Source organism: Pimephales promelas, chromosome 3 (genome assembly GCF_988280905.1).
Source record: "Pimephales promelas chromosome 3, fPimPro1.hap1.1, whole genome shotgun sequence".
In the NCBI taxonomy this organism is placed as follows: domain Eukaryota; kingdom Metazoa; phylum Chordata; class Actinopteri; order Cypriniformes; family Leuciscidae; genus Pimephales; species Pimephales promelas.
Genome location: NC_142771.1, coordinates 34,836,805 through 34,852,457, shown reverse-complemented (window position 1 = coordinate 34,852,457; position 15,653 = coordinate 34,836,805). Strand labels below are relative to the sequence as shown.

At 40.4% G+C, this 15,653-nt stretch overlaps 1 protein-coding gene across 5 annotated transcripts in view; it reads left to right on the top strand.

Moving 5' to 3' along the window:
- Nucleotides 1-13,925, top strand: part of camsap3 (calmodulin regulated spectrin associated protein family member 3) — a 58,966-nt gene extending 45,041 nt beyond the window's left edge. For 2 of the 5 annotated variants that reach the window (XM_039686298.2, XM_039686299.2), the window contains 13 exons: nucleotides 1,040-1,178; nucleotides 1,260-1,399; nucleotides 4,068-4,161; nucleotides 4,287-4,332; nucleotides 4,470-4,534; nucleotides 4,708-4,780; nucleotides 4,871-6,911; nucleotides 7,000-7,124; nucleotides 9,444-9,727; nucleotides 9,821-9,914; nucleotides 10,001-10,113; nucleotides 11,564-11,682; nucleotides 11,801-13,925. In XM_039686298.2, coding sequence (XP_039542232.2) covers nucleotides 1,040-1,178; nucleotides 1,260-1,399; nucleotides 4,068-4,161; nucleotides 4,287-4,332; nucleotides 4,470-4,534; nucleotides 4,708-4,780; nucleotides 4,871-6,911; nucleotides 7,000-7,124; nucleotides 9,444-9,727; nucleotides 9,821-9,914; nucleotides 10,001-10,113; nucleotides 11,564-11,682; nucleotides 11,801-12,103 — 3,636 coding nt within the window. In that variant the 3' untranslated portion in view covers nucleotides 12,104-13,925. The remainder of the gene's footprint in view (nucleotides 1-1,039; nucleotides 1,179-1,259; nucleotides 1,400-4,067; nucleotides 4,162-4,286; nucleotides 4,333-4,469; nucleotides 4,535-4,707; nucleotides 4,781-4,870; nucleotides 6,912-6,999; nucleotides 7,125-9,443; nucleotides 9,728-9,820; nucleotides 9,915-10,000; nucleotides 10,114-11,563; nucleotides 11,683-11,800) is intronic. The other 3 variants (XM_089128784.1, XM_089128783.1, XM_039686300.2) reach the window with 3 other exon arrangements.
- The last annotated feature ends 1,728 nt before the right edge of the window (nucleotides 13,926-15,653 follow it).

Here is a 15,653-nt window from a genome sequence, read left to right as displayed (position 1 = left end):
GAATCATTTTGAATCATCATCATTTGCATTACAAAAAATAAACCAGATATAAACATGGCATGACATGTAAATTCAGGTTAGGATACCATAATATTTGGTGGTGAAGTGACTATAGTACGTGTCTTTGTGATCTGCTAGTGTATGCTGTGTGTATCAAGGGGAAAAGGTCTTGGTGTATCAGGTGTTGTCTGTTCACACAGCTGCCTCTGTTCTTTGCTTTGACCTGTTGAAGACTGAGTCTCTTGAGTGTTTGCTGTCCCACTTCCCATTAGCAACGTCCTTCGCTTTTTCTCCATTTAGTCTTCATTAGGGATGCACGATATATCGCCCACCATATCGGTATCGGCCGATATTTGTTCATTTTTACGTTATCGTTATCGGCCCGATAATAAAATTTGGCTGATATATTAAAGCTGAGAAATAATAAATGATTTCCTTCAACACTTGACACCTGAGACACTTAAGATGCGCACTGTTCATCATGATTGATCTTAATTGCTTGAAATATGATTGGAATCAAAAAGGAAAATATAGTTCGGCTATTCGTATCGGCTACATGAAATTATAATGAGAACTTTATAATTGTGTTAGGGAACTGATTTTAATTGTGAGACTTTTGTTTTTGCAGTCAGGCTTTCAAAAATTATATAAAAATTAGATTTAGATCTATCGGCCGATATATCGGTTGTCGGCTTTCAAATATAAAGAATTATCGTTATCGGTATCGGCCAAAATGTTCATATCGGTGCATCCCTAGTCTTCATGCGCTGTTTGCATGGATTCTCTCAGCTTTTTTTTCTGTTAAACATTGTCTCTGATTGTCAATTGTATGCATTTTTCATTTTTAGTGATTGTATCTTGGGTATGGGACATGATGTTTCCATCTCTGTTTTTTGCACTTGCATAAAATGGATGACAGTTTTGTAATTGTGGTTTAATGCAAATGCTGTCAATGCAAAACGAACAATTTCACAATAACAATAAGCAACATAGCACTTTCTCCATTATTGCTGTTCAACTATATTTTTATCTTGTTCAGATCCGGTACAGGAAGGACAGGATGCAGTCTAAGCTTAAACCTTGTTTTCCTGTGGTGAATGAAGTGAAGGATCTCTCAAACGGATGTGCCATTGCTGCTGTTATTCACCATTACTGTCCTGGTCTATTAAGATTAGAGGGTACGGTCACATCTCAAATCTGCGTCTGTCACTGAATAGATGGGTAAGAAATTTATGTCAGTTCCGTCCTTGTCTTTTCAGATGTATGTATGAAGGAGTCCATGTCTGTGGCTGACAGCCTGTACAACCTACAGCTGATTCGAGAGTTCTGTGAAAGCTGTTTGAAGAACTGCTGCCCTCTAGTGTTGGAAGATTTACTCTACAGTCCAGCTAAATTAAAGGTATAAAGAAAAATAAATTAAAACACGAAGAGGAGAGGGAACCTGAATAGTCTAGTTCAGTTAGTAAAGTAACGGCAAAGTATACTGTGCTTTTAAGTATGAGGTAAACTAGTGCACAAAAAAATAAAAAAATAATGCAATGGTAAATCAGACACTTTTAAATTAGTCTTTAGAGCAAGCAGGAACAATGACCAATCCTAATGAGTGAGGTTTAAGCGGTTGAATCCACAAATGTTAGAAGTGCTGAAGAAAAATCATCCATGGCTTCTATTTATAATGTGATGGGATCATTAAAATAGTTTACTTTAAAAATACTGGTAACACTTTATTTGAAGGGGTGTGCATAAGACTGACATGACACTGTCATAAACATGAAGGAGTCTTTATCAATGTTTATGACTGTTGTCATTAAGTATCATTCGGTAAATTATGACACTTTTAATGCAAAGTTGACATTGTTTAAAATGTCTTTGTTATGACAACTTGACATTAACCAAGAAATCATAACTAGTCCAACGTGTTCCACTTTACTTGAGGTAAGGGGAAATATTAATGACACTGTCGTTAAAGCATTTGACAGTATAATAACCCTTAATGACATCTTTATAACTAGTACAATGTGTTCCACTTTACTTGAGGACAAGTAAAATATTCATGTCACAGTTATAATGGTGTCATGACAACCAAAGTTAAAACCAACCAGCTACATATGACAGGGTAATGTAATGTTAACACAAAGCTAAATAACTTCTTTAAGTTTGATAATTAGACCTGTTATGACATATTTGTGACAGGTTATGATTTCTTGGTTAATGTCAAGTTGTCCTAACAAAGACATTTTAAACAATGTCATTTTGCATTAAAAGTGTCATAATTTACCGAATGACACTGAATGACAACAGTCATAAACATTGATAAAGACTCCTTCATGTTCATGACAGGTGTTATGTCATGTTTATGACAGTGTCATGTCAGTCTTATGCACACCCCTTCAAATAAAGTGTTACCAAAATACAAATAGAAATAGTGCACCGTTCAAGCATCCGTCACGTGCAGTCACAGAGTAGGCTCGACGCAGAAGAATATCACAGAAATCTTTTATAAACACTCAAACTAAGAATACTCAGGAGATCACAGAGAAACACTGGAGAAAACAACCACTGCACAAACAAGACCGAACAAGGAACTGAGGGAACTGAGGGCTTCATTAACTAGGGAGTGATCATTAACTAGAACAGAAACCCATGCAGGATTTAGTTTTTCTCAGTCGCTTTTATGCATTTCTCAAATCATTCTCAATAGAGTCAGTAAAAACAGCAGCACACATTGGATTACCTGCAAAAGCCTGTAACGTACTCAAAATCTTTAGTTCAGTATTTGAATTTGTCAATGAACATATCAGAATGAAACGTCCTTGTGTCTTTGTTCACAGACAAGATAGTCAAAATGCTTAGTCATGTTGTCAATAAAACACTGCACTCTATTAGTATTAGCTGATGTAACAGTTTGGATGACATTCACTGTATTATGCCATATATTCATTTTAAAAGTACAAATGTACACTACTGTAACTGTACGTGAGTTATTGATTGAAGCAGACTGGATAGGATTCACTGTTACTAGTGGTCTTATAAAAAACCCCAAAACAAAACAAAAAACATTACAATATTATTGTGATATAGAAAATAAAAAGAAATATGGGCAAAAAGGTGAAAATACAACATTAGAAAGGCAAACACAAGCAAGAACTTTGCGTTTGTATGCAGAACTGTATATGAAGAGTTCAGATGCAAAAGCCTCTAAGTGCCATTTGACATTTTCTTCTAAAATTATCATTTTTATCAAGCTTGTATATTTAATTTCAGTAATTTCACTTAAATGGCAATGAAGATTACCTATGAATTGTCATTTAAGTGAAATTACTGAACTTAAATACACAAGCTTGATAAAAATGGTCATTCTAGAACAAAATTTCAAATGGCACTTCATATATGCTTTCCAATTGAAGATTCATGAGCTATTTCAGAGAACTGGTTTCTCATTGGTTGATATACATTCTCTTCATTAGTGAAAGTCAAGATTCACCTGCACAATTCATCAACTCATGGCACATTTACAATAGATAGTCTAATAGAAATGTGTAGAAAATATGGCTGACAGTTTATGACCTCAGATGTTATTAGGGGTAAGACTGTTGCACAGAGAACTATTTAATACATTTTGAGCAACATGGCATTAGCAACTGATAAGGAAACCGCAGTAATTTGCACATAATCATTTGCATGAATGTACCAAAGCAATCGCAATTTGATGAGCAGAAGTGACTAGATGATATGGAGGTTGAACGTAGTTTTGAGAATTTGATTTCTGATCTGAGAAAAGCACCAAAGCCACTGAGAAAAACTGTAATGACAAGGAGATTAACGAAGGATCAGAACTCAACCAAAACACAACATGCATGTTACAGCACCTGTGATCTGCTGTTTTGAACTTGTGATCTTGAAGCTCTAAAGCCACTTTATATAGGACCGAGGGTATGCACATTGTAATTCACTCGAGAAAATTAGGTTCATCCTCCCATTAATGTTGATGATGGACTAGATGCTAATTTAAAAGTCTGTATTCCGGATGTATTTTATATGCAGTGTTTTTTCCTCTCTCTCTTTAGACAAACATACTGAGCTTTCTGGCAGAGCTCTTGTATTGGTTTGAAGTCTCAAAGCCAGAGTTTGTTCAGCCCTTGCAGGACACAGAGCTGACTGGTTAGTATTTCTTGAATCTTGATGAATGAATGTCTCATTTTCCTATAGCTTTTAGAGTTTGATTATCCCGTAACAGTCTGTTAAAAAAAGGATGTGCAAGATAAAGTACTCTTCTATTCTTGTAGAAACATCTGGAAGGAACAATAATGGCAACAGTGGGTCCAGCAATAGGTATAACAAAGTTGTTTTTCAGAATACCCAAAATTATACCCGATCAGGTTTTATGATCTGAAATTTCAATGTTTTTAAAAATGATATAAAATCAAAGCCGAAACTTAACAGCAGGTTATTTGTCCGTTATGTGCCAGTGGTTCCCCCTCTATCTTCAAAAAGCCTTTTCTGCCCATCTCTTCCTCTGTGACTGCAGCAACAGGTGAGGAAAACACACTGTCTCTGTGTCATTCTGTCCCAGGTCATTGTGTGTCTGTTCCATTCTTTGTATTGTGTACGTGTACACGCTGTGTTTATTCTTGTTTGGTAATCACATGGTCTGTGTTTGCATGTTGTATTTGTCACATGGTGTGTTTGTGTCGTCTCTATGATCAGGATCTCTGACTCAGTCTACCTCAATGTCTCATGTAGAGGCAGCAGGACGAACATGGAATAAGAAACCTCTTAGGTAAGGTTCCTCAATGTCGTTTTATGCATTTTAGGACTTTTCTTAATACTTTCTGAAGGCATTCATCTTTTTTTCATGACCGCTCTTCAGCCGTCCACTCTCCTCTGCGGTGTCCTTCAGTATCCCTTTTGGTCTAGACAGTGATGTTGACATTGTGATGGGCAACCCTGTTATAACCCGATCTGTCAGCTCAGACAATCTCAACCCTACTGGTCAATCCATGACACGTGTCCCCTACACACCTCCAGAGGACCTCAGCCACTTCATGAGTAAGCCCTCTGGGCCCAATGGCCCTCAAAGAGCTTCCTGGGCCACTCGGACTCGTCCTATGCTGGCAGAGGAGAACGGCATTGACGAGAGTGAGACAGGAGAGCTGCCAACAATTGAAGAGGCACTGCAGATCATCCACAATGAAGAGAAGATGGAACCTCGTCTTCACCCTGACGGGGCTCCCGATGGTTTCTTTCTGCATTCTCCAGATGATCCAGCAAGCGCTAGACGCAATGGCAGCCCAGTGACTCTCAGCTCTTCTGCCCCATCCCGCTCAGGAATGCTCTACCATCGATCCTCAGGAGTCCCACCAGAGCCCAGTCGCACCAGACACCCCTCAGAAGGATCCAGAGATGACGACTCCGTCTTAAGAGATGGAAGCGTTGATTCGGATGCCTCGGAAGATCTTCCAAAAACCCATTCAACCCCTGCCACACCTGCTTCGGGCCCTCGCATAACTCGATCGCGTGGTGAAGAGACACCGGATAGCGGCGTGAAGATGACCAATTTTGCTGAACGGAAGAAGAAAATGGTTCCAGAGCAGGTACGAACCAATGAGCCACAGGCCTCACAAATGACTACATGGGCCAAGAAATCAGAGGAGAGTCCCAGTAAGAGTCCTGCTCTCAGCACTGAAATGTCAGAGCTGGGGGCGAGGCTGGAGGAGAAACGGAAGGCCATTGAAGCTCAGAAGAAGCGTATAGAAGCCATCTTCGCCAAACACCGGCAGCGGCTGGGGAAAAGTGCCTTCCTACAGTTAAAGAAGGAGCAGGAGGATGGGGATGGCGAGGAAGGGCATCAAGGGGAGGCTGGCACCTCCTCCATAGAAGATGACCTCAGCCGTTTGGCACTGGAGGAGAAACTGGCACACTTGGAGAGTGAGGAGGAGCAACAGGAGGAGCAGTTGAAAGAGAGGCCCTCGATAGAAGAAGAGGGAAATATCAAGCCCACTGTCCAACAGGAAAATCCAATTGAGAAAGACAAATCTGGAGTAGGAATTCCTGGAGGGAAAGGCACGGCCCCATTGGGTGATTACAACAACGCTGTTTCTAAACTGAGCGCTGCTCTCAATTCTCTCCAAAGTGATATGCAGCGCCTCTCGGAGCAGCAGAACCAGCTGATGAAGAAGAAAGCAGCTCCTAACCAGGCTTGGGTTATCCCACCAAGCTCCAAACCCTCAACGACTGCACCTTCTCGCTTGTCAAGGGAGTCCAATCGTGATCTGCCCTCTACCACCTCCTCTCCTTCCCCATCTCGCAAGATTTCAAGTCACACCGCTCCTCCAAAATCACCTGCGTCCCAACGTAGGGCACAGTCTGCACCTCCGAAGAGCCCCAAAATGCCTCACCATCCTAGACCTGCAGAGCTCAAGACGCCAGTTTCCACTCGATTCATAACTGCCCCTCAAAGTGTGGAAAACATTCCTCACTTAAAAAGAGTGTCTCCGTGGCAATACAGGGATCAGAACTCATCCACTTTCAACATAGGTACATCCAGTCAGAGTGAGTCCCGCTCGGCGTCATCCCTGTCCAGACCAGACGACAACTTTTCAGACACCGGTTCCAGTGAGGACCATACAATCTTCAGTATGGACCTAGAGGGTGGATTGTCACAGGTTCTACCCCAAAAGGAGCGTCGGGGTGTGGGCAGCAGCTCAGGAGCTCCTTCCGAGTGCTCTTTTGAGAGTGACGTTCCTACAGAGGCTTTCAACGGCAAGCGCAGCAGCCTTATCGAGATCTCACTCTCCTCTCTCAAAGCATTAGAGGGTGAAGAGGCAGATCCGAGCCAGGATATCTTCTCAGACTCAATGAGTGACCAAACAGAGCCAGAAATGAGGGGTGGAGTTGGATTCTTCTTTAAGGTTAGGGGAGAATCAAATGTAAACTTGGTTTAGATGTTTAGCCTAAAAGGGGTAGCATTCATTTAACTGTCTAAAACGGTCTCTGTAGCAGGATGAAGCTCGACCTGAGGATGAGATGGAGAAAAGGAGAGCTGCATTACTTGAGAAACAACAAAAGAGAGCAGAGGAGATAAAGAAACGAAGACAGGAGCAAGAAAGAGAGCGGGAGGCAAGGTGAGGCTTAAAAACATAGCTTTGGAAAGTGACCACGATGTGTTGTATAAATGAAACCACAGATCAATATACTTATTGAGGAGGTGTATGTTTTTACTTTCTAATAGTTTAGCTTTGCTGGATTATAAAACCTTATCTTAATAACCTTATCTTAATAACCTTATATAAATGTGAACACGCCTACTGAGAGTGCTCTTTATTTAAACGCAAATGATCTGAGGCAATCGCTGTAAACCTGTTAACGCCCACATCAACTCGATAAAACTCATCAAGTTTAATCAGATTCATGTACTTTGTCGTCTTGCGATGCTGTGAGGAATAATAATAGCGTAATAGTAATATAATCCTGGAAAAATTTACCTCAGAAGTGCTGGTTTCGGTTTAATTTCAAGGAGCAACGGATCCAGCTGAGGATTGTAAATAGTAAGTTGTTTGTTTAGTGTTTTGTTCTAATCGCAATATAGTGAATGTAAATCGCAACAAGACTGTTTAAATATGAATCGCGTGTCGATGTGTGAATGAACAGCAAAGATGCCCGCTGTTGTTTACTACAGGCAACTTAACATGCTATTTTTATATGAACATGAACACTTCTACTAGTTTAGCTTTCCCAAACTATATTTCTATACTGCGATGAGTAAAAATGGACTAAAATATGTTGAAATAAAATGTCTTTGTGTAAGCAACGTATTAAAATGCACATTAACATTTATATGCCCTATAATCATATATCAAAAAAAACGATATGTTACAGATGAAATATGAATGTTTAGACAAGAGTTTTGGATAGATTATAAAAGTTTTTTTTTTCAGTAAAATAGACTCATCAAATAAGCTTTTGTCCGCCAATTACTGCTCATATGTTAAATATATAATATGGGATGTTTTGTCAAAAATAAAGTTGGTATATTGAATCATCAACTAAGATGTTAGTGTTTGTTCCAACTTCCAATTCAAACTAATGAATGCTTAACTTTGAAACGAGTATGATAAAATGTATGCTTTTTACAAAGAAAGATTGCTCTTGAAATATTGTTAAAAGTGTAATTGTTGTTGATTTATATGTGAAAACTATTTAATAAAATAGCACAATATATATTTACATGGTAGGTGTAAAAAAAATCTTAATGGGTCAATATAAGCCTTTTCATTGAATTATTGTCTATTATTAGTGACAAATTTGGGGAGAGGATAAATATTCCTAAACTTTCTGAAAATACAGTTTGAGAATTAAGTGGACAAATAATAGAGATGTTTACCTGTGATATTATACAATTTGTGTGCATACAAAATTTGTAGAAAAAGACAAGTTTTTTTCAAATGTTTCCAACTCTAACTTTGAACCAATTCTCTAGAATGGCCCATATAGCCTATTTGAATAGGATTTGTTTCCAGGTATGACTGTGTACTCCAAAATTTACTTCAATCTATGTAGAGTAGGCAGGATGATTTTCACAATACTTTGAAGCAAAATCTCTACGCGAAAACATCATTATTCAAAAGTCTTGTGGACGCATACTTAGTATGTGCTTTGTGGCCTTATTCAGACATTATTCAAAGATTATTCTCTCAAAAATGCAAACATATACATGCATGTTGCTCACATATTATGGTAGCCCTGTTTGTGCTGAATATAATGTAATTACACCTTTTCCATTTAATATGTTTATAAGCAAATGAAAAATGCACAAATGTCAGGGCATGTCAAAACATCCCAAAAACACCTTAGACCCCAGGTGGTTCTTGGAGGGGTCTGGGCCATAAGTGGAGACAATGCCAAACTGAAATAAATCATTAGTTATAACAGTGTTATAACCTTAGTAATAATAGCATAAAGAGTATTTTTTTGCAACTGAAAGCAGCATACCCCAAGACTTGGGGTGGTTTCTTATTTCTTTGGTTAGAAATGTCCTTGAAACAACCAAGAATAACCTACTGCATAGCAGCCCATGGAAAATCACTAAGAGCACCTTTAGCAACTGCATAGAAATTTCCTGGCCACCACCCACTAGCAGTGTGGTGGTAAGTTTTGTTTAGGCAACAAAATAATTATGCATTTCATCTCAAACAAGCACACTTGATAGCCCAGTTTGAAATACAAGGCTTGGACTAAGCCAGGATTAGGCCTTAGTTCAATTTAAGTAGCTTTTATAAACATGCCTTAGAAAAAGATATTACTGGTGTGCATCATGAGACAAAACAATAGCATAGACATATGTTAAGATATGAGATTTAAGCCTTGTCTGTGAAACCAGGAGATTATGTGCTAATCCCTTTGCAACATTGTACCCTTATCAGTGCTGTCTTCATATGTAACAGCAGGCCGTCTTCGGTGGATGAGCCAGGTAGAGGAGAGGAGAGACCCAAAACTCCATCTACCCCTCCGCCTTCCCGCACCCCTCCGCCAGATGGCACTCCTCAGCGGCGTGGAGACTTCACCCGCCAGGAATATGAACGGCGGCATCAGCTGAAAATAATGGAGGATCTGGATAAAGTCCTTCGTCAGAAACCCACTACTGTCAGAGGTGTCAAGAAGCAGAGGCCCAAAACGGTGTTCAGAGACGACTCGGACCTCTCCCGCAGCCCTTCCAAAGGGTTTATGGGCAAGTCTTTGGTCATCTGGAAGATTATTTCCTTTCCATTGATATTGTATTAAAGCCAATGTCATGTATTCATGTACCCCTTTTCTCTTGCAGGTTCTAGATTAAATAAAGTGTACTCCCATTCATCAATGAATCTCTCCTCAATGGCTAATGACAGTGGGACGCTAACTGTCAGAAAATCTCCAAGGTAAACCTGGCCTGGATGTATTCTGGTGGGAAAACACCTGCTCCTTCTTTGTGACCTCACCTCTGAACATGTATTCCTTTCCACAGTCGTTCTCATTCACCATCCAGACTGCTATCTCCAGGCCGTTTTGCTGCACAGAATGGGGACTGGGAAAATGCATCTACTATATCGTCTCCAGCCTCCATCCCAGAATACACTGGTAAACTGTAAAAATGATATGATTTGCAGAATTATTAGTGGTGCTTCTAAGGCACTTCTAACTGTGAGGTCACATCGGACGCGAATATCGCATCAAATTCGTGCCTACCGCGTCTAGTTTGACTCTTGACCACTTTGTGTTAAAGGGTTAGTTCACCCAAAAATGAAAATTCTGTCAGTATTTACTCACCCTCATGTTGTTCCAACCCCGTAAGACCTTCGTTCATCTTCAGAACACAAATTAAGATATTTAAGATATTAAGATCGCTCCTGCATACAGTCCATAGGCTTCTTGAGGGACTGGCTCTTGCTGTCCCCGAAAAGTCATTAAAGACATCGTTAAAATAGTCCAAGTGACTACAGGGGCTCAATCTTAAGTTTATCAAACGACGAGAACACTTTTGTGCGCAAAAAAACAACAAAAATAACGACTTTATTTCAACTATTCGTTTATTTCTCCCTCTGCGCGAGTCAGGTTACTAGTTTAATAGCGTAAGCTTCTGTTATTGTACGTCACACGCATCACACACACATGACCAGCGTCGGCCAATAGTGAGCCTACAAGTGACGTAGCTCTACGCAATCACACTACGTTAACTGACTTACAGGCTCATGGAGAAGGAAGTGAATAGTTGAAATAAAGTCGTTATTTTTGTTGTTTTTTTGCGCACAAAAGTGTTCTCGTCGTTTGATAAACTTAAGATTGAGCCCCTGTAGTCACTTGGACTATTTTAACGATGTCTTTAATGACTTTTCGAGGACAGCAAGAGCCAGTCCCTCAAGAAGCCTATGGACTGTAAGCAGGAGCGATCTTAATATCTTAAATATCTTAATTTGTGTTCCGAAGATGAACGAAGGTCTTACGGGGTTGGAACAACATGAGGGTGAGTAAATACTGACAGAATTTTCATTTTTGGGTGAACTAACCCTTTAATTCGCGCGTCGAGTGAAACTGATGCGCATAAAAACAAAAGTTTGAAGCGAAATTTACGCACGTCAGAATCGAAACCCGTTGGCGGACATCTTTTTTATGTTGATGGAGCATTCATCGAGAGAGTCGATGAGTCGCCGCGCTCTACGCCTCATTCGCGCCGCAGGAAATTTAATCCGCGTAACGCGTCTTTGCATTGACGTAACATTGAAATCGTTCGCGCTATGCGTGTCCGGTGTGAACGCACCATAAGAGGTCTTTGAAGAAACTCACGTATTAATTTTAGAGAGCTACCTATGGGACACAGTTTGAAGATAAATGACACCTGAAATCCTGCAATATTGTGGTCTGCAAGTTTTGCATGGGCAAGAACCATTCCCTGAAAATTAAGTTATTTTGAGTTTTACGGTTATTTAGAGTAGGTCATGTGATCGTGAACTTGCTTTCTCTTGTTGAAGCATCCGTTTGTCAGGGTCACAATTCAAGCATTTGTATCTTAGCAATGAAACTTCCGTTTCAGGTCCTAAACTCTACAAGGAGCCAAGCTTCAAGTCCAATAAGTTCATCATTCATAATGCCATCTCACGCTGTTGTTTGGCAGGAAAGGTCAACGAACCACAGAAAAACAAGATTGTAGAGGTGAGTAACCTATCAGTCACCATCTGTAGTTCACTCTGGACTCTCATGACACATATTTGCATGGTGCATTTGAATGCATGATGTAATGGTCTCACAATTCTGTTCTTGTCTGCAAAAGGAATTGGAGAAAAGCTCTGCAAACCATTTTCTCATCCTCTTTCGGGATGCTAGCTGTCAGTTCCGAGCGGTTTATACCATGAACCCTGAGACGGAGGAGATGGTTCGGCTTACAGGTATCGGCCCGCGGATAATCGGTCCCAATATGGTGGAGTCCATCTACAAGTACAGCTCTGACCGCAAGCAGTTCACGGCCCTCCCGTCCAAGACCATGTCCATGAGTGTGGATGCCTTCACCATTCCAGGCCACCTATGGGAGCGCAAGCGCCCGGGAACCCCAAAGAAGCTCGGGACCCCAAAATAAAGCCTGCTGGAAATGCAGCTATACCTGAGCTGGCCATGTGACCCTTGGTTTCTGTCCTGACTCCGGCAGTGCAGAGAGGTACATTGGAGTGCATGCCAGAAGAAAGAGTTGAGGCCCAAAATCCTAAAATAAAGTGCCCTCAGAGGTGTATAGCTGGTGACTGTGTTACTACAGGTCAAGTTACAAAAGATTCAATCAGAAATCTCCATTGCCATTTCCTTCGGGGTAACTTAAGTGAACTCAAAAGTCATATTTCGAAGAAAGTGGCCTGTAGGAAAATTATTCTTGGCATTTTAATGTTAAAAGGCTAGATGAATCTTCCAGTCTCATCATTCAAGGAAAATGAATGTCCCCCACAATAGAAAGAAAAAGACTGTCCTCCAGCTCCTACCCTTCTTTACTCAATGAACTGGATCCTTTGGTGTGATTCCCCGGATGAAATGGGATCTTTGCTCTTTGATGAATGCAGGGCACAAACCAACACAAGCCTTCTTATCGTCTGTTTTATCGTCATCAGCCTCTCAGTTTTATGGGACTGAATGTAGAACTGTACTACAAAGGGGCACAGCCACTCACCTTTACGTCACGTCATAAAAAAAGTCCCATGCTGCTGTCCGTCTTGCTCCCTAATAAAATCTGCCTTGTCCTTTCGCCTTCCTAAAGTCAGCCGTAGACACCTGGATGTTTGTTTTCTTACTGCTAACTGGATTACTCAAGCTTTAGGAACTCAGGAGAGCATGTTAAAGACCTTCCCCTTTTCTTTAAGAATGAACGAAAAAGCAAAAAGATGCCAGAACCTGCTGTTGATTTCCATTAATGATACTCAACAATAACAACAAAAAAAAGAGAAGTCTTTTTACTCTGTTTAGCTGTAACTGGAAATATAATGTAAGTAAAAGATCAAGGCTGGTTTAGTATACTGTATATTTGAATGCTGTTTATTGCTGATTCTTTAATTTTTGACGATGATTTGTATATTGTGGAGATTTGTAAGCAATGAATAAGCTACCCTGCTGCTTCACTTACTAGAGCGGGATGTGTCGGTGTGAATGAGTGTGTGACAGAAAGAGACGGATGGCGAGAAACAATAAACGTAAATCTGACTTCAACTCTCACTTATGTAGCCAGAGCTGAGTGATCAAGTGATATGTAGCAGCAAATAGTGATATAAAACAAACACTAACAGAAAGTGATGCTGCCCGGGTGTCTGCAGCCTTAATGTTGTTTCTATGAACATGATCGTGTCCAAACTGTCTAACTTGGCCTTATTTGTTTCATGAACGGCTTGAGTTGTCTTTTTGTACGAAAGGGGCATTTAGTCTGTTTCTCTTCATCAAAGCACTAACTGATTCAGTCAGGCCACTCTCTCCTGTCTTTGGAGAATCAGATGAAGTACTTTACAGAGTTGCCGTAAAGATGTACATATTTTTGTAAAGAAATCATTTTTGAAACGGTCGATTTACATGTTTCTGTGTCAAATGAATGGGAGATGTGTGTGTGTAGGTTGCATGTGTTTGACTGTTGGGTGAACCATGATGGTTAATGTAACTGGATTCTGTGCAATTCTGTAGAACGTTAGGTGTATTTATTGGGTAAGGATGAGCTAGAGTTTTCTGTTTAGTTTCAGATTTGATTATTTATGTTCTGGCAAATGTGGTGATTCACTTGTTCATTTCAGAAAGCACATTTATGTTTTGTTTTTTTCCTTTTACTGTTTCCATGTTCATGTTAGTAGATTTTGTTTTTCTCCCAAATTCTATGATTATGGATCGGTCCCAAGTGACAGGATTAGAAAAATAAAATCATTTTTACGTACTCTCAATTATTTCTCATCATCACTGAATTTTATTGAGTTCTATCAGTTATATACAGTTGTAATCAATTATTCAACCCCATCACAAATCAGTTTTATTGGCAAAATTTAGACTTTTTACTTTTCGCCGCGTTTTCACCGCAGGAACTTTCCCCAGGAACTAGGAACTTTGGGGTGGTACTCGGTGTCTGAATGAAGGGTCTGGGTCTGAATGAAGTCCCCCCCCCCCCCCCCCCCAAACGGAAGTTGAAGCCTCGCGGGAGCTGCCATCTTGTAGCAGAACTTCACTTGCGTTAGCATTCCCATTGACTCCCATTCATTTTGGCATCACTTTGACAGTGAATAACTTTACATCTGAGGCGTTTGAAGACCTCATTTGTCCTGTATTTATTTCTAAAGAAACACGACAATGTATAAAATGCTCCATTACCTTGTAGCTTATGTTATGGCCCCGTAGAAGCAGTTTTAGTGAAAGTAGGCTAACAATTGCGTTATACCCACGCGACTCTCTGTCGCACAGTAGAGAGATTACGGTATGGACAGGAGGAGAAGCTCGCGAGCAATCGGGGAAACGTGGAGGCAAAATGACAAAATAGTTGATCAGAATACCTAGCAAAATTGTCTCCTGCTCCTCGCTCATGGACCGCGCCTACTCACACTCTCTGCCTCTGCAAGTTTCGGAAGGGAATGATTCAGATTTCTCATGCCACAGCCACTAGAAGACACTCTCGTCACATCTACGTCGTCAAGCTCTGTTTGAGTCTGCGTGCCAGGGACAGAAGTGCTAAAATATCGCCAAAAACGGGCTTCAATCGTGTCAATGGAGTTCCAATGAGATCGCTCTGTCCACTTCTTATATTGTCTATGCTGCTATGCTATGAGGTAGTACATTTTCAGAGTTCGGGAACTTTCGGAGTGGGACTTTGGCACTGAACATGCTGATTGGTTCTTACCACTTGTTCTTTCTGCCCGATTGCGCGTGTTTGTGGCTTTTGTTTGATTTGTTAATTGCAACCAGCTGAATTGAAATGACTCTACCCAAATGTTTCAAGCGGGTTTCAAAATTTAGACTTTCGGCTGTTTGCAATGAACAGATAAAACAAAAGTAATTGAAATGGCTCAACACAAATGTTTCAAGTTTACCCAAATTCAACTGAAAATGCAACTTTTAATGACTTCTGCAATCTCAAAATTATTCAACCCCTTCATGGCAAGCATCTTTAATACTTGTTCGAACACCCATTTGCAGTTAAGACCTGCTGCAAACGAGATGCACGAGACGAGACAACAGCCTGTTGTCAACAGAATCTCAGCCCATTCCTCATGAGCAGTTCAGTAATATTCTTGGGTTTGTGTGCTGAAACCGCCACATTCAACTCCCACCAGAGATTTTCTTAGGGGTTCAAGTCAGATGACTGTGATGGCCACTGTAGAATCTTCCAGGACTTCTTCTGAAACCAAGCCTTGGTGAAATTTGAAGTATATTTGGTATTATTGTCCTGTTGGAAGGTCCAATGACCCCCAAGTTTCAGCTTATTCACTAACGGCATGACGTTTTCTCCTAGGATTTCCTGAATCCATCTTGCCTTCCACATGCTGCATGTTTTTATTGCCAGAGGATGCAAAGCGGCCCCAGAGCATCTATGCTTAAAGGGTTAGTTCACCCAAAAATGAAAATTAAGTCATTAATAACTCACCCCCATGATGTACCAACCCCGTGAGTTCAAGAGATTTCCA